Source organism: Mytilus californianus, unplaced genomic scaffold (assembly GCF_021869535.1).
Source record: "Mytilus californianus isolate M0D057914Y unplaced genomic scaffold, xbMytCali1.0.p SCAF_7, whole genome shotgun sequence".
NCBI lineage: Eukaryota > Metazoa > Mollusca > Bivalvia > Mytilida > Mytilidae > Mytilus > Mytilus californianus.
In genome coordinates, this window is record NW_026262723.1 from 100,783,709 (window position 1) to 100,810,724 (window position 27,016).

Here is a 27,016-nt window from a genome sequence, read left to right on the forward strand (position 1 = left end):
CCTCCGGAAATTTGTTTCAAGGTCAATTTTAACAATAAAAATATCGATAATAACAAGCAGTGAAGTCAGAAAGTTTAGATTGCAAGGTATTTAAGAGGAAAATAAGCCACAAACTTCATAAGAAACAAAGATGCTGCGTTCTGTGTCAACAGAAATGCTCCGCACAGTCCCCAGATTTGATCTGAAGGCAACTCTTTCGAAGTCGAAAGGTATCTTGTCAGCAAGTCGCCCGTTTTCAACTGACCCAGTCCAAGATGAAGATAACTTGACCTTCTCACAGACTGTTGACAAGTTTTACGACAAGGCAGCGACACTCCTCGAAGAAAAACTGGTGGACAACATGAAAGGCAAACTCTCAAAGGAAGATAAAAGGAAGAAAGTGAGGGGAATCTTGAAAATTATCAAACCTTGCAATCACATGGTAGAAATCAGTTTCCCTCTTCGCCGTGACAATGGGGAGTATGAAATGATAGAGGCTTGGAGAGCTCAACACAGTCAGCACAGAACACCATGCAAAGGAGGTAACATGTTTGGTCATATCATATGTGTATGTAACAGCCACTATGTTCCATCATCAGTTACTTTGTTCCGGCGGAACTTTTCAACTAGTTATTTCGTTCAGATGGAACTTTCCAACTAGTTCTTTTATTCCGAGTGCAGTCAAAAAGTTCTGGAAAAAAGTAGCTAGTTGAAAAGGCCCGGAACAATGTATAGCTAGTTGAATAGTTCTGGCGGAATAGAACAACTAGTTACATCGTTCTGAATATACCATATTTCGTCCTTTTTGTAGAAAGAGGGGGAAGAATGAGTAGCAGTATGTATAAGAGCAAATCATTAATTTACAAGAATACCCAACTCATTGAAAGGGGTTTCTTTGGGGACAAATATGCAAAATTTAAGTTGTATTTCATAGTTCACATAAAACGGAATAAGTTATATTATCTTGCAAATTTAATATTCATAGTACCCTCAAGAGAGGGAAGAATACCCCCCTCCTCATGTGGTTCTTTGCATCAATTCTCCAAATGGAACTTTGTGACTGGTTGATAAGTTCCGTTCGAACTTTTGGGCTAGTTTGTTAGTTCTGGTTTTGACTTATTTGCCAAAGAGGAACTTTGTGGTTAGTTGATAAGTTCCTTTTGACTTTTGTAATCAGTATCTTGGTTTCCCTTTGAAAGGTTCAAATATAATATGTTGCGTTTTTACTTTGCATCAGTTCTCCAAATGGAACTTTCTGCCTGGTTGATAAGTTCCGTTGGAACTTTTGGGCTAGTTTGTTAGTTCCGGTTTTGACTAATTTGGCAAAAAGGAACTTTCTAACTAGTTGATATGTTCCGTTGGAACTTTTCAACTAGTCAATTTGGTCCGGTGGAACTTTTAAACCAGAGGAAGAACAAAGTAACTAGTTAATAAGTTACTCCGGAACTTTTCGGCTAGTTAGTTCTTTCCGCCCGGAACTTTCCAAAGTCGGAACAAAAGAGCATTTACATGTACACATTGTTTAAGGTTCATCATAACAAATGGACAAATATGGCTGTAATTTACACCTCAAAAACTACTCTGTGTACAGACTTACCTGTGCAGTTTGGAAAGTTTTAAGGCCTGGCATCCACTAGATATATAAAAGTTAAATGCATTTTGTGTTTCAATAAGATAAAATCTTTTTTGGATTTTGAATTTTATAGGCATTTTTTTCTGTTCCTGCGGAAGGTGTAAAAATAAACTTAAGTTGGGTAAATCTTTGAGATGCTCCCTCTCAGGTAACAACTGTATTGCATTGTATTGATTATCCTCGATTGGCATGACCAATAGATATCTACACAATAATAGGTGAGTTAAAGGGTGTAACTGAGTGGACAGTATCAATTTAGGTGTTTGTTTATTTTTACACCAACAGCAGGAACGAAAAAAATGCCCATCAAAATCCAAAAAAGATTTTATCTTTCTGAAACACAAAATGCATTTAACTTTTATATATCTAGTGGATGCCAGGCCTTAAAACTTTTCAAACTGCACAGGTAAGTCTGTACACAGAGTAGTTTTTGAGGTGTAAATACAGCCGTATTTGTCCGTTTGTTATGATGAACTTCAAATGTACTTCAATTACTCTAATCATTTACTTTGCTTTTTTGAATTATATTACAACTTATCGCTATTTGTCCGCCATTACTGGACATCACAAAGGTTCCCTCCCGTGGAAAGGTTCCCTCCTGTAAATTTTGACGTCATAATAAAAAATGTCTGATGCCACAATAGAAAAGTGATTGTTGTATGGCGTCCATAGTTCAAGTGGCGCAGATTCTCGGGTCAAGTGTCGCAGATTCCGAAATAGCGATATGGTCTATTCATTTGATTGTATTGCTCTAACTTTGGGCAAATATTAGGCACCCTGATTGGTTAATAAAAATATCTGATCTTGTTTATTACTGCTGTACAATTCTGGGCTCAGTCTTACATGGTGCTGGCTGGTAATTTCTTTTGTTCGGTACATATGCTCATTTTATGTGACGTTAACATAATGAACAGACTTACCGAAATAACAAACTAACCTGACTTGGTGGTAGATAATATCCCTATTTAGTTATGAAATGCCCTGATTTAAGGAAAGATTTTATGTATACAGTGTAATCCAACTGAAAAAAGACCAACAAACTTGCCCCACTGATAAAAATTATTACTGATTGCAGTAAAGGTAAATCTCAATTATCAATAAATTTATCATAGATACCAGGATTAAAATTTTGTAAGTTTTGTCTCCAAAACACTCGCTTGAAACAAAAAAATTAAAAAGGCCAAATAAAGTTTGAAGTTGAAGAGCAATGAGGACCCAAAATTCTGAAAAGTTTTGCGAAATTACAGGTAGCATATTTTTACCAGGTGAGCGATACATGCTCGCATAAGCCATTTGGTTTTAAAAAAATATTTGCAATATGAATTAGATTGCTTGATTGATTGTTGGTTGCTTAATGTCCAGTGCACTATGAATTAACCCACAGTGGCAGATTTGATGGTGAAGTCTGCAGTATTCCATTCTCTCATGGTCCTACAAATGTATATAAAAATAAAGAGATGAGGTATGATTGCCAATGAGACAACTATCCACTATAGTTCAAATAAAGTGGATGTTAGCAATTGTAGGCAACCTTACATCCTTCAACAACGAGAAAAACCCATACCGTATAGTCAACTATAAAAGGCCTAACATGAACGAAAAACAAATATGTAACACATAAACAAACGACAACCACTGAATTACAGGCTCTTGACTTAGGACAGGCACATACATACAGAATGTGGCGGGGTTAAACATGTTAGCGGGATCCCAACCCTCCCCCTAAACTGGGACAGTGGTGTAACAGTACAACATAAGAACGAACTATAAAAATCAGTTGAAAGAGGCTTAACTCATCAAATGGATAAAAATATTTTTATATAAATATGTTAAACATGTTTGTGAGCGCTCAACCGTCCCCTAACCTGGGACAGTGGTGTACATGTAACAGCACGACATAAGAACAAACTATAAAAATCAGTTGAAGAAGGCTTAACTCATCACATCGATTCAAAGCAGAAAAACATCAAACATAAACACAGACTGGACGTGGCAGGGTATTTATCCATCCCTCATCCCTAGTAACAAAAAGGACTAGACAAAATGGCTTTTGAAAATACTCAGATTTACACTGGTATTTGAACATGTTGAATGCTGTTACCATTTGAATGTCTTGTCTGTCTGTATTGTGGTATAAGTCTGTTTGTATTGTGGTATGAGTCTGTCTGTATTGTGGTATGAGTCTGACTGTATTGTGGTATGAGTCTGTCTGTATTGTGGTATAAATCTGTCTGTATTGTGGTATGAGTCTGTCTGTATTGTGGTATGAGTCTGACTGTATTGTGGTACACATGTATAAATCTGACTGTATTGTGGTATAAGTCTCACTGTCTGATTGTATTGTGGTATGAGTCTGTCTGTATTGTGGTGTCATAGAATATAAGTTCCACCATAATATTTATTCCAAAGATAATTTGTTATGTAACAAAAGTTCCAATTGGAATAAATGTTATGTGATATTTATTCCATAAGCATAATAAAAGGACCGATGCCTAGGAAGTTTTATTACATAATAAATTATCTTTGGAATAAATATTATGGTGGAAAACATTCAAAAAGCACAATAAAAGGACCGATGCCTCGGAATTTTTATCACATAAAATAAATTCCAATAGGAAGTTTTATTACATAGTAAATTATCTTTGGAATAAATATTATGGTGGAAAATATTCAATAAGCATTATAAAAGGACGGATGCCTCAGAATATTTATCACATAAAATAAATTCCAATAGGAAGTTTTATTACATAATAAATTATTCTATTTTTTTGCCAGTTAAACCCTTTATCCCTAGGTGTTATTATGGTATGGTGAAAGTATTATGTATTATCTATTGCAAACAAAAATAAATTTATTTAGAAATATATATATATTTTTCTATTAGGAAAAAGTATTATGTAATATATATTCCGAAAGAAAAAAAATTATTATGTAATATCAATTCCAAAAGGAAAAAGTATTAGGTTATATCTAGTGTAAAAGGAATAAATATCATGTAATATCTATTCAGAATGTAAAAAATATTATGTAATATTCATTCATATTGAAAAAAGTATCATGTAATATTTATTCCGATTGGAAAAAGTATTATGTAATATTTATTCCGTTTGGTAAAAGTATCATGTAATATTTATTCCGATTGGAAAAAGTATTATGTAATATTTATTCCAATCGGATAAAATATTATGTAATATTTATACCGATTGGAAATAAGTATTATTTTATATTTATTCCGATTGGAAAAAGTATTATGTAATATCTTTTCCGACCCAAAAATATTATTACGTTCTATCTATTACTAATGCCAGAATGGTAAATTAGTATTTACAATTATTATTCTGATATACTATAGTAGAAATAATACTGGTGAAAGAACATGTATCGTGAATATGGGAAATAATTGATCACAATGTTGTAGACATTAAATAATCATTTCAAATTATCCACAATTACTGGCATGCATATTTAACATTTAAATGATATTTGTCTTATTAGAATTAACATTTATATTTCATAGCTGAACATGTCAAAATATTTACTTATCTTCAACATAAGTTCCATCATTTAAGAACATAAATATTTTCTCATACTCATCAGCCTCCATGTTTATACATTCAGGTGTTGTGTACAGGTGAATATCTAACTCACTAACACTTTTCAATTTACGTAATTATCATATAATCAGCATTTAAAACCTGTTTTGATTTTGATAATAATCACTCAGGTGTAAACTTTAAACTTCAGCATACTAGGAACATTTGTTATACTCATCAACATATAAGATATAAGTTCCTAATATCAGTGGAACAAATATAATACAGTTGGAAGAAGTATTCCATGACCGAATTTCCGCACAACAAATATTATTATGATATTGTTTCCCCCAGGAACAAATATTATTAGGAACAAATATACGCTGACAGTGGTATGAGTCTGTCTGTATTGTGGTATAAGTCTGTCTGTATTGCAGTATAAGACTGTCTATATTGTGGTATCAGTCTGTCTTTCTGTATTGTAGTATAAGTCTGTATGCGTTGTGGTAGAAGTCTGTCATTATTGTGGTATGAGTCTGTCTATATTATAAATGATATATGGCTATATGTACACAATCAAAAAATTTCTCTTTCAATACTTTGGTAAATAAGGAAATTTTGAAACTAAATGTTTTTAAGTTGATTATAAAATTTATCAAACAAAAAGACAGGCTTTTGATATAGTTTTTCATCCTAAGTATATTATGACATATCTGTTTCAATATCAGAATTTCAATGCATTAATACATGTAGGTACAAAATAGCATTGACTATTGTCTATTTCACTCATTTCATAAATAAGTATTACTATACAATGCAGCCACTACTGCAATTTTGTGTCGTACTTTCAACTTTGTGCAGATTGGTTTTAAATAACTTTACGTTTAGTGTAAATTCTTTACAGCACTGAGACTCAGAACTTTGGGAAACAAAGCTACTCTGGAAATTAAAAGTATGGTCATGTTTGTCAATTGATAATCTTAACATGTTACATCATGTACATTTGCACATTTTAATTAACAAGGTGTTAAGAGCTTGAATAAGTGATATGAAAAACAATTCATTGTATTTTCTTTTCCTTGTCTTCAAAAGGTATAAGATACAGTCCTCTAGTAGATGAAGATGAAGTGAAGGCCTTAGCTGCACTTATGACGTATAAATGTGCTGTAGTTGATGTACCTTTTGGTGGTGCTAAAGCAGGAGTTAAAATTAATCCAAATGATTACTCTGAGAAGGAGCTGGAAAAGATTACTCGTAGATTGACTGTGGAACTAGCAAAGAAAGGATTTATAGGTATGACAATGGAAGAAAAAAATATCTGAAAGTGTTATAAAACTTAAACATCACTCTGTTCACATTTTGTATCAGAATATTGAATTTTAACACAAATATTTATGTTAGTTTAAATTTGTTGTTCTGCATCTGTAGCTTTCTCCATGGTAAAGACATGATTATAGAGCACTTCCTATTTTGATGAAAGTTTTTAATTTAGCTTTAGGGATTTCTATAACAAAACTATTTTCTGCCTAACTGGAGAGCAGACAACCTTGTTTTGTCTCACTTTAAAGTGTTGTGGGGAACATAGAAATAGTGCTGATCTTTTATTTTTACACCTGAGTTATGTCTCTCTTAAATGTGATTTATATTAAACATTGCACTGTAAGAACTCTCACACCAGCATTTCTTGTCATATTTTTATATAGTTTGTAGAAAAAGCTTTTATTGGTAAGGTCTTTGAAGAGTGATGACCAACTTTTTTACAGAGTTAATCCCCTTGGGAATAGAAATATATGGAAAATAACACTGTTAGTGATTTCATGCCCACATTTCTTGTAAGATATTTATTAAAAAGTTGAAAGAATTTTTTTTTTAAGTAAAAGCCCTTGGACAGATACAATATGTTCAACACAGGTGACACTGGAACTCTTTAAAACAATTTCCAAAATATTCTCAGTTGAAATTTTCAGAATACCATAAAATGTCCTCTCTGATATTGTTGAACTTTTTATATTACCAGTAATTTCATGCATGAATAGTTTATTTTTGTCCGAAAATAGAAATAAAAGAAATTACAGATTTTTTAAGTGTGAAACTCTATTATCTATCCATTATAAATAAGAAGATGTGGAATGAGTGCCAATGAGACAACTCTCCATCCAAGTCACAATGTATAAAAAGGTAACAATTATAGGTTAAAGTACGGCCTTCAACATGGAGCCTTGGCTCACACCAAACAGCAAACTATAAAGGGCCCCAAAATGACTAGTGTAAATCAATTCAAACAGGAAAACCAACAGTCTATATAAATAAGAAGATGTGGTATGAGTGCCAATGAGACAACTATCCATCCAAGTCACAATGTGTAAAAAGTAAACAATTATAGGTCAAAGTACGGCCTTCAATAATCCATATAAAAAACGAGAAACAACTATGAACCACACCAACAAACGACAACCACTGAACAACAGGCTCCTGACTTGGGACAGGTGCAGAAAAATGCATTGTTTTTTCACATCTGTCCATTTTGTTATTTAGGACCTGGCATTGATGTACCTGCACCAGATATGGGAACAGGAGAACGGGAGATGAGTTGGATTGCTGATACCTACTCTAATACATTAGGTTAGTTCTCCATCTTAAAACTTTTTTTATTTTTTCTCAAAATTTTCCTTATTCTTATTAGAATATATAAATGATATATGCATAATGTAGACATTTATTGTAATAGAAAATTATTCAGTCTAATTCTGTTATATCTGACTGAAATATTATGTTACCATATCAGGATATTTTTTTTAAATTTTGATGAAATAAATACATCTAGTAAATTAAAATTATTGTAATAACTGAAACAGGAATGTGCTTGTAAAAAACATTTTATTAAAATAAAGTATGTCAATAAAGGTTTTGATTTTGTAAATATTACTGGTATATTTAACGACCATTCTGTTAAAGAACAAATTCCTGGATATTTTGATAATACTGAACTCCCTCTTATTTGTTATATTTACAAGAAATCTACCCGGAAATTTGTGTTTAATTATAGCCAAGTCTGTAAAGATGTAAATATCAGTGAAAATACACCTACGTCATGTAATTGTAGTAATTCGGAATACACTTATGGCCCCATTTCCCATGTTATAACAGGAGACCTTAACATTGTTTGCGACCAAGAGTTAAAATCATTCCTCAGTAAAGGACCTAAATATCGCCCCCCGTCAATTATTAATTGGAATGAGTGTCGTAATATCATCGACGACTCACTTCGTTCTTACTGTTTGAAATGGATAAAACGGGAAAAAGCTGACAAAAAATCTTTGGACTTTATTTTTAATTCAGTAATGAAGATAGTTGATATACGTATACAACATTTTAAAGAACATTTTACTCTTAACAACAACCATAAAAATCCTATTTCTCGTATCAAACATAAACTTAAAGAACTAGCCAAGGAATTTGTTTTTGTCCCGGCTGATAAAGCTGCTAATAATATCATTATAGTTTGACGTAAATTTTACATTGAGGTTCTGCAAAAGGAAATCACGAATTCACCAACATTCCAACTGACTTCATTTTCAGAAAAAGATATATGTAACAAACATAAACTATTAGCTACTTCTTTACAAGCAGAACCAAATACAATGAAAGTCCCAACTATGTACCGGCTTCCGAAGCTACACAAATCACCTGACAAATATAGATTTATTACGTCTTCAAGTCATTGTTCCACTACTAAATTGTCTATTCTACTTACTAGTACACTTGGTACAATCGTAAAAACCTGATAATAAATTGTTCAAATAAGGCCTTTGAAAATAGTGGAATTAATTACTTTTGGAGTGTCAAAAACTCATTGGAAGTACTTGATAAATTGCATGCATATATTGGTGATTTTGAATCTGTTCAAAGTTTTGATTTTTCTACCCTATATAGCACTTTGCCTCATATTCTTATTAAGAAAAAATTCACACACCTAATTAAATGGGCATTTAAAAAGTCGGAATGCGAATACATATGTTCAAACTCTTTTAGGTCATTTTTTAGTAGCAACAAACAAAAGAACTATGTCAATTGGACATGCTTTGATACTATATCTGCCCTTGAATTTTAACTTGATAACATTTTTGTTAGCTTTGGAGATTCCGTATATCGTCAAGTTATCGGGATTCCAATGGGGACTAACTGTGCACCACTTATTGCGGACCTGTTTTTGTATTGTTATGAGTTACAATTTATGACTAAAATCAGCAAAGACCCATTGAAACAACATCTGATACAAAAATTTAACAATACTTTTAGATATTTGGATGATATATTGGCTCTCAATAATGAGGACTTCAGTATGTATACTAAAGAAATTTAATCCGTTGAACTTACTTTAAATAAAGCTAATACTAACAATGACCACTAACGGGAAGCTTAATACAAAAATTTATGATAAAAGAGATGATTTTTTATTTCCTATCGTTAATTATCCATTTTTAGATGGTGACGTTCCCTTGTCACCATCTTATGATGTTTATATATCTCAACTTGTACGATTCGCTCGTGTATGTAACAACGTATTAGATTTTAGCGAGAGAAATTTATGTATTACTGAAAAATTATTACACCAGGGTTTTCGATATCATAAACTAGTCAAAACATTTACTAAATTTTATCATCGGTATAAGGACATCATTCGTAAATATAACTCAACATGCAGACATCTTATACGTTCGGGTATTTCACATCCAATCTTTTATGGTAATATTCTTTACAAAGCACAAAAATGTTAGTATTCACCTCAATTGCATATTTTGGCTTTAATATTGATTCACTTATAGGGTCTTTGCATCGGAATTAAACACATTTATTCTAAAACCAGTTGTTGGCATGACACGGGTTATGTTCTTCTCATATATTTTATGACGGTATAATACTAAACCCCTAACAGGAGGGATTGTGCCTGATATTCATATGATGAAATCTTTCAATCAGTTTAATTGAGGTCTGGAGCTAAGACATAATCTTTCAATCAGTTTAATTGAGGTCTGGAGCTGGCATGTCAGTAACTGCTAGTAGTCTGTTGTTATTTATGTATTATTGTCATTTTGTTTATTTTCTTTTGTTTCCTTTTCTGACATCGGACTTGGACTTCTCTTATACTGAGTTTTACTGTGCATACTGTTGTGCGTTTGTTTTTTCTACATTGGCTAGAGGTATAGGGGGAGGGTTGAGATCTCAAAAAACATGTTTAACCCCGCTGCATTTTTGCACCTGTCTCAAGTCAGGAGCCTCTGGCCTTTGTTAGTCTTGTATCATTTTTAATTTTAGTTTCCTGTGTATAATTTGGAGTTTAGTATGACGTCCATTATCACTGAACTAGTATACATATTTGTTTAGGGGCCAGCTGAAGGACGCCTCCAGGTGCGGGAGTTTCTCGCTGCATTGAAGACCCATTGGTGGCCTTCGGCTGTTGTCTGCTCTATGGTCGGGTTGTTGTCTCTTTGACACATTCCCCATTTCCATTCTCAATTTTATTGTAAATTGTAGCTGAAAACATTCTTGTCTAAATATTCCAGTATGATTTGAAATATAATTTTAACTAGATTAAAAGTCTGTTACATTTCTAAATTTTACCTAAATAACATTGCCTTATTTATGCATTGGTGGGTAGGGCAAGCTTACTAAAGAAAAAGAAAACTACCCATCCCAATCTACCATTGAAATTACCCAAGTATTTATAAAATATGCATAATATTATCATATTAATTGACAACATAGAGTACAATTAATGCAAAAATATTGAATCTGTAGATTTATAGATTTGCAAATCTTGATTTTGCTTAAGCACTATTTTGACTTTCTATTTGTCTTCTATGAAATTCATATATCAACTTATATCACTTCATGCCCAATTGTTAAGCTTTCTATCATGTTAATATTGGAATGTGATTTTTGACAAATTCAGAATGAAATTGATTCTACAGGGGTAATTTCATAATTTGTATTCATCTGAACTGTTAAAATTGCTTTTTTTCTGGAGTAAATTAAATCACTATTGCTACAAATTCTTTCAAGAAAATGTTGCATTTAGCCAGCCTAATGCCTTATGAAACGCTTGCATATTTTCCTTAAAAGGTTTATTAAATGAACTTAATTCTTATACATTCAGCTTTAACATATTACAAGTTGGAATAATATTAATGCACGAGCATGTGTAACTGGGAAACCAATCACACAGGGAGGAATCCATGGTAGGATTTCTGCCACTGGTAGGGTAGGTTTATATTATATTTGATATTTTTCAGGTTATAACGATATGAATTCGTCAGCATGTGTAACAGGTAAACCAATCACACAGGGAGGAATACATGGCCGTACATCAGCAACAGGAAGGGTAGGATGTTCATAAAGTGTTGCATGACTGTCATTTTATCATTTTAAAGTGATGATTTTGAATTACAGATATAAGTTTCACACAACTTTTTAATTTGGTGATTGATTGTTCAGGGACACCAAAATTGTAGAATAACTGTTTTTTCATAGTGTTGCGTGTCTCATTATTGTAAATTTATATTCCTCATCTTGTATTCATATGTCGAAATGATATAAGTTTTATCTGTATTACAAAAAGAATTATTAAAAGAATAGATCAAATTTTTAAATAACAAAAATGTACTAGATCAGTAAAGGCATTGTTAGGTCTTATAGTCATGCTAAATTATTTTTTTGTAAAATTAAAATCATCACTTTGATTTGCCTGCTTTTCACTGTTATACAATAAAAGGAAGCTATATAAAACTATAACTTGGTATTGCCATGTCTGTAATTACTGTCACATAACTTAGTAGTGAAATATAGTAACACCCTGAGAGGAGCAGGTTTGATAAGGTCCATGTATTACAATAAAATGGCCATTATTACAATGTTTCATAGTTGAACCAATGTCAATGACTAGATAGGACTCTCTTGAAATTCCTTTATGGGGGTTCTTTTCATGATGTCAAGATAGCATTATTTTCAATTTTTCACAAAAGTCAATGAAATAGCTGATTCCCTTTGGTCTAAAGGATCAGAAGCATATAGTGCATGCATGGACGACAAAAACTGTTCAACACTATGTTTATTAAAAGAAAATGAAATAGTCTGTCAGACTTGAATATTTATGTTGTCAAAACTTCTGCTGTAAGTTTCCTAAACCTAAATGTGGTTGAAATCCATAAGATTTTGATAACTTTCATCAAAACCTAAATTTTTGGCTTATTTAGGGTGTAAATATATACACACAAAATGCTTCTATTTCAATATCACACCTGCTTACGTATTAAATTATTGAAACACTTTTCAACTTAGAATAATGAACTCTTTGTTGGGGAGGGTACATTCTTTGTTAATAAGACCCAGACCACACCTACTCCTTTTTGTAATTCGAAAATCCATTCTGATTAAAAAATAAATAGTAAATTTCCAACAAAAAATTTTTGACTGTTTTTTTTATACTGGGAAGCAATATTAAGAATACAGCTGTTGAAAAATTTAAGTTTTAATCATTTCAAAGTATTTTCAGCATGGCTTCAGGTTATAGAAATGTATCTTCTTCTTAGAAAATCCTTTGTTCTTGTCTGCCTTCTTTTTCTGTTATGGTAATTCTTGTATTTTATTATTGATGTATTGTCTACATTAGTCTATCTGCAGAGGATGTGTTCTTGATTATGTTTTAAATATGGTTAAGAAGTACACATATTGAAAGCTAACAAAAAATAACAGCAATCATCCAACTGACAAATGACACAGAAGTCACAGAATGCAAAACATAGCGATGCTAATCCTGCTTCAGTGTGGAGTAGACTGTTTGTTAAAAGCTGTGTATTTCAGAATGTAGTAGAACAGGATAATCCATATCAGATGTATACAGATGCCTCATGTTCTGAATTTCTTTTCTTTTTAGGTTAATTATTATGAGTAATTCAGTCACTGGACCATGACCTAGGGGACAGGGCCTCAAAATAGTCGTCAAACTGATATGTTCTGATAGTAATGCAAATTTATTTGGTATATAGAATCATTGCAAGGTTTACATGTCCATCAGAAATGGTTCAACTGACCTTGACCTCATTTCATGATTCAGTCATGAATGTTAAGTTTTCTTGACTTGTTCTGTTTCTCAGACACTATATGTAATAGGTCAACTATATTTGGTGTATATAATGATTGTAAGGTGTACATGTCTGTAAGACAGGGTTTATCTAACCTTGACCTCATTTTCATGGTTCATTGGTCAATGTTTAGATTTCATGATAAGGTCTGTTTTGCAAAATTAAATCTCATAGAATAACTATATTTGGTTATGGAATGATTGTTTCGTTTACATGTCTGTCTTAACAATATCCATCTGACCATGACCTCATTTTCATTGTTTATTTGTAAATGTTTTGTTTTTGTAATAAAGTTTTTTTCCCAGATCCTAAAAATGATAAATCAACTGTATTCAGTGTATAGATTGATTGTGAGGTGGACATGTCCTTCTGATAGAGGGCATCTGAGCTTGACCTCATTTCCATGGTTCATTGTTCAACATTAAGTTTCATGATTAGGTTTGTTTCTCAGATATTATTTGTAAAAGGAATATAACATATTCTATATTTTGGTGTACAGAATGATTGTAAATGTCTGTCTGACAGGGCTCATTTTATCTTGATCTTGTTTTCATGGTTTATTTATAATGTTATGTTTATATGATACCCATATACCTGTAGTAAGATGTTTTTCATGTCAGAAGACTCACAACATAAAATTCAATCATAACTGGTAATGCTAGTGAGAAATTTCAGCATGTGCATTCTTGTTTTAATATAGGTACATGAATAACTACACTGGTTTATTCAAAATGTACCAGATGATAATTTATGCAACAATTGCATATTTGGAAATTAACCTAATTTTTGCCCAGTTATATTGAATATTGACAATGATTCTATGGTTGATATAATCGTATTATTTCCATTTTTGTGCAGGTGAAATAAATGTAAAAAAAAAAAGTATTTCACTGACATTTTTGGGGTCTTTGAAACACATCTTTTACTTTGTTTTGTCTCAAGTTTTGTTGAGATTTTCAGTCTCATTTCCCCATTCTGTGCTCTCCTATTCTATTGCACTTTCATTAATATGTAATTAAAATAGTTAAGAAATGAAGAGGAATCATTCTAATGCATTGTGATTTCCAATCTTAATTTGATTCTGGTAATATAACACAAAATTATAGTTTACAAGGACTCATCTGATTCCTTGCACTAAAACTCATTTCCTAACATACAGGAACCTTTTATAATATTGCATTGGACTGATAAAATGTAGTATTGTCTCAACAGTATCTCAAGAATGTTACAAGATTGTGAAAATCTTTTTGTAAGGAATGTGCCTCTTCATAACTTAGAAAATTGCCATGTATTTAAAGCACTGTACCAATTTTTATTCTTTTTTTATTTGCTTGGAATGAAAATATAAATAATAATAATCTCAATCAAAGTTTAAAATTAGTTCTTTTTTCAAGATTTATACCATTCAGTAATGGAACAGATGTACATGCATGTATTTTATATTAGATAAAGTAGTCAATAGACCTTATTTAGGAATCTGCGACACTTGAACTATTGACGTCATACAACAATCACTTTTCCTTTGTGGCATCAGACATTTTCTATTGTGACCTAAAAAAAATTATGGGAACCATTGTGATATCTAGTAATGGCGGAAAATGGCAATAAGGTGTATTTTTTAAAAAAAAGCGATAAAGTATATTTTAACTTGGAAAAGCTAGATTGTAATGGGAAGTGATTGAAATATTGGTAATTGTAAATTATGTAATATTATAAAGTATATTTCTTTACTGTGTTTATATTTGATCCTTGGTAACAGTTTCTTATTTTTTTTTTTAATTAAAGTTTCTTAATTTTGATAAAAATGAATAATTTTATGTTCAAATGTAAAATTCCAAAAAATAATTTATTTTTAGACCATTAATTAGCATAGGATTCTACATTTTGTCAAAAAGACTATCTATTTAAATAGACTGTATATATTTAGATTTAGTTTTATTTGAAATTTAATTGTTTATGCACTATCTAACAGGGTGTATTCCATGGTATTGAGAACTTCATTATGGAGGCTAGTTATACCAGCATGATTGGTCTCACTCCAGGATTCAATGACAAAACCTTCATCATTCAGGTAAGCTGCATTACAATAATAAGCAGGATTTTTGCAATTTTTTATAGTTAGGCCAAAAAAAAATATATGTCTGTTTACGGTTACCTGACCGACCCTGTTTTTGAGTCATTATATTTCCGTCGTAAAGCGAAGAATAAACTGAACTTGTGTCAAAATCGAAATTAGTGTTGCAAATAATATAAATCAATTGCCTGATACATCCCAATGTTCACAATCATGAATATGACAGCTGTTTTAAGGAAATTCACAATGAACACTTTGCCGCCATTTTTTTCCAACCAATTATCAAGGGAAATAATCCAATCATTAAAAATAGGGTAAACTCAGCCCATGATCAACTCGGACCACGACAAGACGAAACGGCATGACTCAAAATCATGTCATAAAAAATAAAATAAAATGGAAATACCGACCTACCTACCGTATTTTTTTAAAGTATGTAACCTTAAACAGACATATATATTTTTTTTGGCCTTACCACAATTAGGGAAAGGGTAAGGGACTTTTATATAATGTTTATTTTATCCATTTTATTGGAGTCCACTTCTGCGAAGTTAAATAACTAAATAGATTAAAGCTATGCTATTGAAAGTGTGGAGTGTAGGAATATTCTAATTTTCTTTAGGGATTTGGAAATGTAGGACTTCACAGTATGAGATATCTCCACAGAGCAGGTGCTAAATGTGTTGGAGTTAAGGAAATTGACTGCAGTATATATAACATAGATGGTATTAGTCCAAGGGAATTAGAAGATTACAAAATTGTAAGTACATATGTATTACATTATGCTTCATTGAAGTTATTTAAATACAGTAAAAAGGTTAGTTTAAATAAAACAAAGTTCTGTTTAATTCACATAGTAAGTCTATAAAATTCAGCCAGACTTGCATTGAAAATATTTGAATACTGATCCTGTCTTTACCTTGAAATTCTTTAAAATTAGAGATATATTGCACAAATGTGACCTTATAGATGTCACAATGTCATTTATTAAACTAGAGCGATTATATTACAACATTACAAGAGGAATACTATTGATAAGCCTCACAACATATTCAGATTTTGCTGATCTGAAATAATTAAAATGTGCATTTAATGCTAAATAAATTTTTTTTTCAAAAATCTTAAAACTGAACAAAAAGAAATAAAATTAAACAACAGAATGAAAGACTTTTTTAAATAAACAAAATACACAAATGTTGACATTAAACCAATAATTCGTTAAAGCTATTTTGTTGGGATAGGGGTGTAGAAAGGGAAAAGAGGGTGTCAGTCTGGCTATAACAATCAAAAAAACTTATAAATCCAGTAATTATTTTGAGTTATCCCTTACTGAAATATGCAGTAATATTTAACACTATTGATGGTTTCTATTCTTATCTTGATGGTACATTTTTGTTCTGTTACAGGAAAATGGTACAGTTAAAGGGTTCCCCGGTGCTCAGGAGTATGATGGTGACTTGTTGCTGGAGAAATGTGATATACTTGTTCCTGCTGCTAGTGAAAGACAGCTTACCAAAGAAAATGCTCATCTGGTTCAGGCTAAGGTAAGTAACTCGTTGAAGAAAATGCTCATGATTCAGGCTAAAGTAAGTAACTTGTTGAAGAAAATGCTCATGATTCAGGCTAAAGTAAGTAACTTATTGAAGAAAATGCTCATGATTCAGGCTAAAGTAAGTAACTTATTGAAGAAAATGCTCATATGATTCAGGCTAAGGTAAGTAGCTTATCGAAGAATTTCTCATCTAGTTCAGACTAAGAAAAGTAGCTTATTGAAGAAAATGCTGATCTAGTTCAGGCTATAGTAAGTAGCTTATTAAAGAAAATGCTCATCTGGTTCATGATCAAGTAAGTAGCTTTGTGAAGGAAATGCTCTTTTAGTTGAGGTAAGTAGTTTACTATTAGAAATGTTTAACTAATCAAGACTAAGGTTAGGAGTTTACCGTCAGAAGAAATACTCTGTTGTTCATTGAATTAAGGCAGTAAGGAAGAGGTAACTAGTTTACTTGTAGGTAAATTACTATCAAAAGATGTCTGGTTCAGACTAAGACTTTGGCAAGTAGCTTTCTGTAGAAAATACTCTCACTGAAAAGGCTTGGATATGGAGCTGCTGGTCTGCGAGTCTGGGTTGATCTCCTCATGTAAGGGTAAATCAAAACAGATAGTTTAACAAAGCAAATTAGGAATATTGTGTACTGTAAATATTGAAATTATTGCTTGCATTTATTATTGCAATTGTTGAATAATAGATAGAAATGTGATATAAAATTATTGTGATTTCAGGAAATGCTGCATAGAAATAAATGCTGTCAAAATTTTTTAAAAAATACAAGTTTTTAATTTTTGTAAAACCTAGTCCGTCACAATTTTTCACAGTCATATATATAAACATCACGAAAATTTATGAATTTACAGTTTTTAAAAATTTACCCTGTATTTAAAACTATAACATAATTTTTAGCAAATTAATGATTAAAGCATGTTTTGCTCAAAATACATTTTCTTGATTCTAGATATATGTGAATTACAAATAGTAATTGTGTATGAATATGATAACATAAACTGAATGTTGTTTTTCTCAGATAATTGCTGAAGGTGCTAATGGACCAACTACAATGGGAGCAGACAAGATTTTCCATGAAAGAAATATCCTGGTTATTCCTGTAAGTTTTTTTTCATGCCCCCTCTGCTAGGCGAAGGATGCATTAAGTGTTACCCTTGACCTTCCACCTTTTGCCCCTGCAGCTAGGCGAAGGGGGCATGAAGTGTTACCCTTGACTCTACGTCTGTCCCATTTTGGTTTCTGCACTATAACTTAAGTTTTGCTCATTCAAATTTTATGAAACTCATACACAATGCTAAGAACCAAAACTGGCAGAGAGAGTTTGAATTTGGGCAGTGAGTCACTCACCTTTCTAGAGTAATGCCCCTTTATAATTTGAAAAATTGCAAGTTTTTTCATTTCCGCATTCTAACTTAAGTTTGCATCATGCAAATTTTAGGAAACTCATACACAATGCTAAGAATCACAACACACAGACAGAGTTCTATTTGGGCAGTGAGTCATTTACCATTATAAATTTATGTCCCTTGTTAACTTGGAAAATTGCAAAGCTTGAGCAGGGCATTTGTGTCCTCAGACACATTCTTCTTTTATTAAGTCTTGGAAGTTGGGGAAGTCTTATTGTTTTTACTCAGTTCTTATTATTATTATTATTATTATTATTCTTCCTCTTCCTCTTCCTCTTCCGCCGCTTTTAAATTTGAACTTGTCCGCACCTGTTCTCCAAAACCGCTTGTCAGATTAACTTAGGGTTTCACAGTATGTTAGACTAACATGTCTAGTGGTACAATCAGGGTTTTGTTTGTGCAATGGGGTTTATAAAGGGGTACTTTGAGGGGCAAAAAGAAAAGAGGGTTTTACTATAGAACCCTATGGGATTTTATTTTTAAAAATTTTCAAATGATTATAGATTGAAAACCATTTGTGATAGACACAATCTTTTTAATTGAAAATGTTCTAAATGATAAAGCCCATTGAATGAAATACTGGGTTAGTCCCCAGGGGTTACCCCCACCCCCTGCCATTTAAGAAAGTTCTAATACCTTGTAAGTGGTCAAGATCCCCACCCCTAAACCATATATATTCTGGTTTGCCATGCTAAGATGGTTTGAATGATATACAGGATTAGTCCCCAGGGGTCATCCTGACCCCATACCATTTGAGAAAGTTCTAATATCTTGTAAATGGTCGAGATCCCTACCCCTAAACCATATATATTCTGGTTTGTCATGATAAGATGGTTTGAATGATATACAGGGTTAGTCCCCAGGGGTCATCCCGACCCCCTACCATTTGAGAAAGTTCTAATATCTTGTAAATGGTCGAGATCCCCACCCCTAAACCATATATATTCTGGTTTGTCATGATAAAGCAAATCAAATGAAATACCATGTTAGTCCCCAGGGATCACCCCCACCCCCTGCCATTTAAGAAAGTTCTAATACCTTGTAAGTGGTCGATTTCCACACCCCTAAACCATATATATTCTGGTTTGTCATACGATGATTGTTTGAATGATATACAGGGTTAGTCCCCAGGGGTCATCCCGACCCCCTGCCATTTGAGAAAGTTCATATATCTTGTAAATGGTCAAGATCCCCACCCCTAAACCATATATATTCCGGTTCGTCATGTCTCGAACATTTGAATGACGTATACGGTCAGTCCCCAGGGGTTCCCCCCACCCCCAATGTTCTGATATCTTGTAAATGGTCGAGATCCCCACCCATAAACCGTATATATTCCTGTTTGTCATGTCTCAAACATTTGAATGACGTATAGGGTCAGTACATGAGGTTTCCCCCACCCCAATGTTCTAGTATCTTGAAAATGGTCGAGATCCCCACCCCTAAACCATATATATTCTGGTTTGTCATGCCAAGATGATTTGAATAATATACAGGGTTAGTCCCCAGGCATCACTAATACATATAACTTTACTGGACCAAACCAATTTTCACTGGACTTTGCCCAATGTCGGGCGACCCTGGGAATTATGAATTATGGGAGCTTCGTTTGGGAGACTTCATAACAGCATCCTGTTACAATCATTTCTTGTTTATTAATGAAATAGAAAAAATAGAAACACAGGACAGATTCTAAAGAAGAATCTTGACTTGGTACAATTCATTGTAGCTAATTAAAGTATCAATTATAGTATGAGAAATTTATCTAGGCCAGAAGGTGAATTGTGAATCAACTATCCTGTCATTTTCAAACAAGACTTCTGAACCTTAAAGCATGTAACTATGTGAGATACTCTAAGTAAAAATTTGATGCTTCACAATGAGTCTGTTACAAATGGACTGCACATAATCAATTAACCAAAATAAATCATTGTATTTTTCAGGATCTCTACATAAATGCTGGTGGTGTCACTGTATCTTACTTTGAGTGGCTTAAGAATTTGAACCATGTCAGTTATGGCAGACTCACATTCAAATATGAAAAGGACTCAAATTATTATTTGCTTGGTGAGGTTATAATGATACTTCTTACTGAATTTTATTTTTCATCTGAGACTTTATTTGCCTGTTAGACAAAGAGAAGTAAAAGAAGATTTAGGTTTATTCAGTTTACTGTGACATTAATATTTAGTTTATTGCCTGACAGTTCAATGATAGCAGACTGTTTGGTTCATAGACTTTTAGTAAGTTCAGTATCTCACTCTTCTTGTTATTTTTTTTAAACCATGAATAAATAATTATATGATTCTAAGGTCCATCTGCATATTGATTTTGGATGCAGCATTGCAGACAGTAATTCAAAAGTTCTTTAAAAATTTAAGTACTGTAGTGCTATTCTTTCAGAAATAAAGTACCTTCAAGGCATGGTCTTAACTGGAGCCATTAAATTCCCTTAAAAATATGTCTTTGAAGCCATCTCATTAGACTTTTCTAAATAAACTGAAAAGCTATATTTCATTGACAATTGGAAGAAATTAACTAAAACCATTCATTAATGTGATAATATAGTTTCATATAATGTATAAAGTTCAAGGCATCTTCTTTTGATATTACAAAATGAACAGTGAAAGAACTTTCAAAACGTTTATATCTATAAAATCCACATATTTAACAGTCTGTAGAACATGGTTGTTTCTATTCATTCGATGTATTAGGAGGACCTGCTTAATACTTTTGTATATGGCGGAGGGCACCTTAACTAAAATAATTAAATTAAGTGGGTGCCAGTACTTTTAAAATTAATTTAAAAAAAAAAACAAGCCTAAAAAGTTGTTTTTTTTAAATGAAATTCTAATGCTATTTTTATGTTACATTTCTTTACACCAGCTAAAATTTACCGTCAAATCCACAGTTGACATTTCGTAACTAAGGAGTGAGTCGCCATATTGAATTGCTTGAATCAACAAATGTTGGATTACTACAATATTATCGTAAATAAAACAACACCTACCTCAAAAACATCGTTTTGATTTGATATTAATCAAACTTGAATCCTAGAAGTACAAAATAACCTTCAGTATGAAAATTTTCATTTGTAGATGTCATGTTTAGCCACAATGTTAAATGTGCCAAAATTTCGCAGATTTTTATTTCAATTTATACAAGCTCTAACGTATTATTTCTTTTTGTAATGCATAAGATTCTGGATAACAGTACTGTAGTTGAAGGGTTGCCTCCGTCAATTGTCCTCAGTTGTCCTCAGTTCAGAGGCCATTGAAATAACATTGTTATAAAGGATGCTTGATATAACATGCAGTCAATATTACATTTCACTTTTCCGGCTTTAAGGTAATATTTACAGGATCATTTTATGTATGCTTTTATTTATGTAAATATAAATAAATGGATGAAATGCTTTTTATTCACAGAAAGTGTACAGAGATCACTAGAGAGGAAGTTTGGTAAACAAGGTGGAACTATACCTATCCAAGCATCTGATGAGTTTGAAAAAAGAATATCTGTAAGTTATCTAATATTGGTTTAAGGTTACCATTAGGTTGTGGTCCCATCAAATTGAAACGTAATACAAATGTTCATTATGATGTTAACTTTTTAATTTAAAACAAACCAGTTCAGGGTTTTGACCTAGATTTTGCAGTTCATTTGACATGAAAAGGTCATAGTTTGAGCTGGGCATGGTATCCGATGGGCACATATTCTGGTTTTTACTGCATTTTTTTTTTAAATATACATACTTTAAGGGCTAAGTGAGACTAACTTTGAGCCTAATGTGAATAAAAGAGATTTGTTGTAAATCCATAAGGACAGCAACCAAACAATACAAGTTTACAAAAATTAGATATTTAGGGGTCACAATACAATCTCAAGCTTATCCATATTTATATTTATTTGCATTTCTTTCCATATGGTCTTATCTGTGCATGTTGGTGTGTGTCTTCTTATATTAGAATGTTCAAGATTACTACCTGAAAATTATCTCATGAACAGTACATCTATTGGAGCCAGCCCTTAAATGTCTGAATTCTAGAATATGAAGAAACTCTTTAACTGTTTTATTTCCACCAAGGTTCAATAAATTTATGTTGCTTGCATTTTTAAGAAATAAAGCAAGTTGTTGAAAAAAAAAGAACTCTTTATTATCTTATAATTTAATTTTGGATGTAACACGTCTCCTGATTGGCTGAAATTTTTTTGTCTTTCAGCTCACAGACATAATTTAGTCATGTGACTGTGACGTCATCAACGTTTTTTCATGATGTCTATGCAAAATAACCTCAAAAATGTTATTTCTTCATAGACAGAAAAAATATTACAGACATTCCTTAATTAAATATTACTTTTTAGGGTGCTTCTGAAAAAGACATAGTACATTCAGGATTAGAATACTCAATGGAAAGATCTGCCAGGGTAAGTTTTGAATAGGATCAAAGTGTTTTACAGCATGTCATAAATCTATATTATAGGAAACATTGTAGATATATTTATACCCTAGCTTTACTGTTTTACCTCTGTCTGTCCGTCCATCTGTCAGTCCGTCAGTCCGTCCATCCGTCACATGAAAATTTTTTGTCACATTTTTTTCTCAGGAACTACAATACTTGGATTTCTGAAATTTGGTTTCAGGGTTTATATAAGTCGGCTATACCGTTTGATGCGTCTTCAGAATCATCACTCAACAACAACTTGTTTACTGAAGTATTTGGGCGGGGGTATCATTAGTGAGCAGTAGCTCGCAGTTTCACTTGTTATTTCTAGACAACAACATAAGTGCAACTTAAGATGAATGTAAATTAGTCATACTGATGCTTTTCATAGATCTGTAATATCCGAATTTGAATATGAATTATTATCAGCAGTCATCTTTATTTTCATGCTCTTGACATTCTTATACTGTAATATTTTAGGCAATTATATAAATACTGTAATTGATACTTAATTGATTTTACTTTTATTTTTCATTTAAATGAATATATTTCAAAACTTTGTCAAGTCAATAGTTTTGGTGTTGTTACTAGTATGTGTAACTTTGTCAAGGCAATAGTTTTGGTGTTGTTACTAGTATGTGTATAAACAAACATAACTTAACAAAAATCTTAATTAGCAGGTTAGCATAAAGAATGTATGATACTGATTTGTGTGTGTATGACATGTTTCTGAAGTAACTTTCATCAGGAATGCTTGAGACAACTAGTGTTGAAAGTCAAATAATATTTGAGGGTATGATAAACAATTAACAGCCCAAAGTGGCTAAGGTCATCTTTGTGTCGGGGAGTTGCAACCTTAGTTCCTAATTTATGAGCTGGAAATTTACAGTATCATTTGCACTGGCTACTTGGGGGTGGTACTTGGGAAATGATAGACCACCAGCTACAGTACCAACCATTGGTAGTAAAAGAAACATATTGCACAACATATTATTTAACCAATATAGGTCACTGTGAACCTCATATGGTTCAGATGTGATAAAATGAATACCAAAATACTACCAAAATTGCATAAAACCATTTGAACTTTGTAGAGTTTACATGTTTAAATGCCATACTTGATTTTTATGTTTGTTTCCATGAAAAATTTTGATAAGGAAATATTGATAAACCTTTTCTTTTCTTTTTTCAGAATATCATGAGGACATCTATGACCTACAATCTCGGTTTAGATCTACGAACAGCAGCATTTATAACCTCTGTAGAAAAGATCTTCAAAGTTTATGAAGAAGCTGGACTTACATTTACATAAAAACTAGGTTTTAGCAGCTTTTGAATATGTAGTCAGTTGTTGGGGGCAATATATGATGAGAAGGTTTTAGTTGTCTTATGCAATAATTTTTTGTTTAGAAAAATTACATTGAATCAAGTTAATAAAAACCATTGTTTTAAATAAATGTAATAAAAACCAAAGAAGGGCATATTTTTCTATACTTTTAGTAATTACTAAATCAGTTATGATTAAGAAAAAATATAGGTATGTTTTTGTATATGAATCTCATCTCAGCAATGTATTCAACTGCAGCTTTTTGAAAAAAAATGGGTGCAATTCAAGGTTGGAACAGGTTTTACAATGTTTAGTAGGGTGGTTATTTGAAAAGGACAAAAAATCAAAATCAAAAGAACTGTACAATACATGTATAATCTTTATTAGACCAAAATGCATTTTATATTATTCTGCCTCAAAATTTTGCATATTATGAAAATGCTTTTACGTAATCCATATTATCTGTCAATTGGTTATTTCAATTATAATTTTGATTAATGCTATTGAATATGTGATCCCTATTTAGAATAAGATTGTAGACCGAAATCATCATTAAAAATGGCTACCAACAATTTTAGAAATTAATATTTGACATAGAAACTGATTGAAAAAATTAGAAAAAGAACTTGTATCATTAAATATGAAGTTGGGAGATGAGTTAAATATAGGATGTTGTCTTGTTATTTACTATTTGGACCCAATGTTGCTGCATTGTTTCTAAGGTGGCTGCTCTCTTTAAGGAAACATTTTTTTGTAGTCATATTTATAGACAAAACAGAATAGTTTAAATAGTTTTTAATCAACTTTAGAATTTAACTGACCAGTTGAAAGAAACATAAAAAAGCTTGAGTACTATATAGCCTTGAAGTGATTTGGTATTTTGCTATGATTTTATTTGTTTTGTCAGTCAGAAATTGTTTCTTGTATTACAATCCTTATCTGCCTCTTATTGTTAAGTTCTTGTTAAAACATGTCTTTTAAATGTCAATTTTGTTATTTGGTGTTGTGATAGACCAAAGTGTGATACAAGTATTGTTTGAATTTAAGTCAACTTTGTATGTAGAGTGCATGTTTATTTAAAGTAATGAATACTGTAAGGTGTGTCTGTTTGGAAATTGTTTATTAAGCGTTTCTTTGATTTAAATTGAGTGTGAATAGAACAGACCATTTTTTTTTCCTGGTCGAAATTTTTTAAATTCTGTTTCTGTCAGCATATAAGAAAACATAAAATCTATTTACAAGAACATGAATATTTAGGAGAACCAATTACCGGTATGTACAAAGTATGACTTGACCAAAAATACTTGCTATCCATTAAAATCAGTAAAAGTAAAATTAATGCATTTAAAGAAATATATGATATATTAAACAGAACTTGCATGAAATGATCTTTAAACAATGTTAACTTTCTGGACTTAGATAAGGAAATCAAAGTATAATTTCTTTGCAAGGTCAAACTACATGTATTAGATTCATGCTTTTAGTTTTTATATTTATATTACAGTGTGAAAGTTTGTATGGATGTAATTTTAAATAGTTAACTTGGACTCATTTTGCAGCAATTTAAGTTGTGTAGTTCAATTCTGTGTATGTAATATGGAATACAATATTTTAATTCCAAGACTCGTTAAATGAATTTGATGAAATTTAGGATTGAATTTAAATTTTTTGTTGTATTTTAGGTATACATCTATTTTGAAATCTTGTTAATGTTTATGTATTTATATAACCATCTATGAATGTTCTTCCCATATGGTTATTTAGAATATTCATAGAGACTTAGCAATCTCAAAGAATTATTCTATAGAATCTGTGCCTATATTTTTACAATTTTCTCCAATTTAATAAGCATTTTTGGAAAACTGCAACAGTCTAACCTAAATATTGGCATTAGTAATTGATATTAGTTATACTAAGTTCAGAGGTTAAGAAATAGGAAATTAAAATGATATTACTACTTGCACAAATTTAAGATATATTTATCCAAGGGCTCACTTATACTTAGAAAACAACCATTGCACAGTGTTTGTGCAAAAGTGGCAAGAAAAACCAATTTAACTTCAATGCTCATTTTTTATAGTAAACTTTTATGTTTTGCAGTCCTTAATAGTATCTATAAGAACATGATGTATGGAATAAAAAAAGTGATTGCTTGAACTGCATAGATTTATATAGAAAATTGGTTGCCTGATCACATAACCTTTTGTTACTTTGGTTTTAAACCGACACAATTACATACTTTTAATGTCAGAATGAATTTGTTTAAAAATATCAAAATAAGGTACAAAGTTCACTATAATGAAGTTATACCTTTTTTATTAAAAATTCAGCTTCATTGTTATTTCAATATGGTTTAATTTAAGGTCCCTTTTTCCATTGTGGCCAGTTTCATTTGCATATATCATTGAAAAATGTGTGGTGTATTAGTATGGTGAACTGCTTGTATGATATATGTAGAACTTGCACTACTTTTTTTTAAGAATGTTAGTCAAAAATTTATATATATTCGTTTAGTAAATGTTTATCTGACAGTTTTATTTGCACAATTTTGTAGTGAGTTATGCACACATAGAATAACATGTATTTGAAAGTAACCACCATATCATCATAAAGCTGATTGAATCTTAAAAGTTTACTCCTCATTTTTTATTTATAATAAAAGGTATTATCAGTAAAATTTGTTTGTTTTCTGCAGCCAGTGTTTATAGTTGTAGAGTTAATGTGCTTGGGTTCAGAATAAGGGATTAAATCAATACAGATGAATCTGAGTTTCTTTTAAAAACTGGGTTTTCTGAAGGAAAAAAACAAGTCATTAATTTGATGAAGTATTGCAGGGGATAGGCGGGTGGCTGTCAACAGTTTCCATGCAATAACTAATGAACCGCTACACCAATGCTTTTCAAATTTTAATATGTTG

General features: G+C 31.6%; 1 protein-coding gene across 1 annotated transcript; it reads left to right on the top strand.

Annotated features, from left to right (window-relative positions):
* On the top strand, nt 1-26,776 carry LOC127709870 (glutamate dehydrogenase, mitochondrial-like). The gene is made up of 12 exons (XM_052215547.1): nt 1-521; nt 6,238-6,438; nt 7,681-7,767; nt 11,439-11,527; nt 15,259-15,357; nt 15,983-16,120; nt 16,767-16,904; nt 17,940-18,020; nt 20,271-20,394; nt 21,756-21,847; nt 22,693-22,755; nt 23,965-26,776. Exons 1-12 carry the CDS (start codon nt 131-133, stop codon nt 24,082-24,084), a joined length of 1,623 nt encoding a protein of 540 aa, XP_052071507.1. The 5' UTR covers nt 1-130; the 3' UTR covers nt 24,085-26,776.
* The last annotated feature ends 240 nt before the right edge of the window (nt 26,777-27,016 follow it).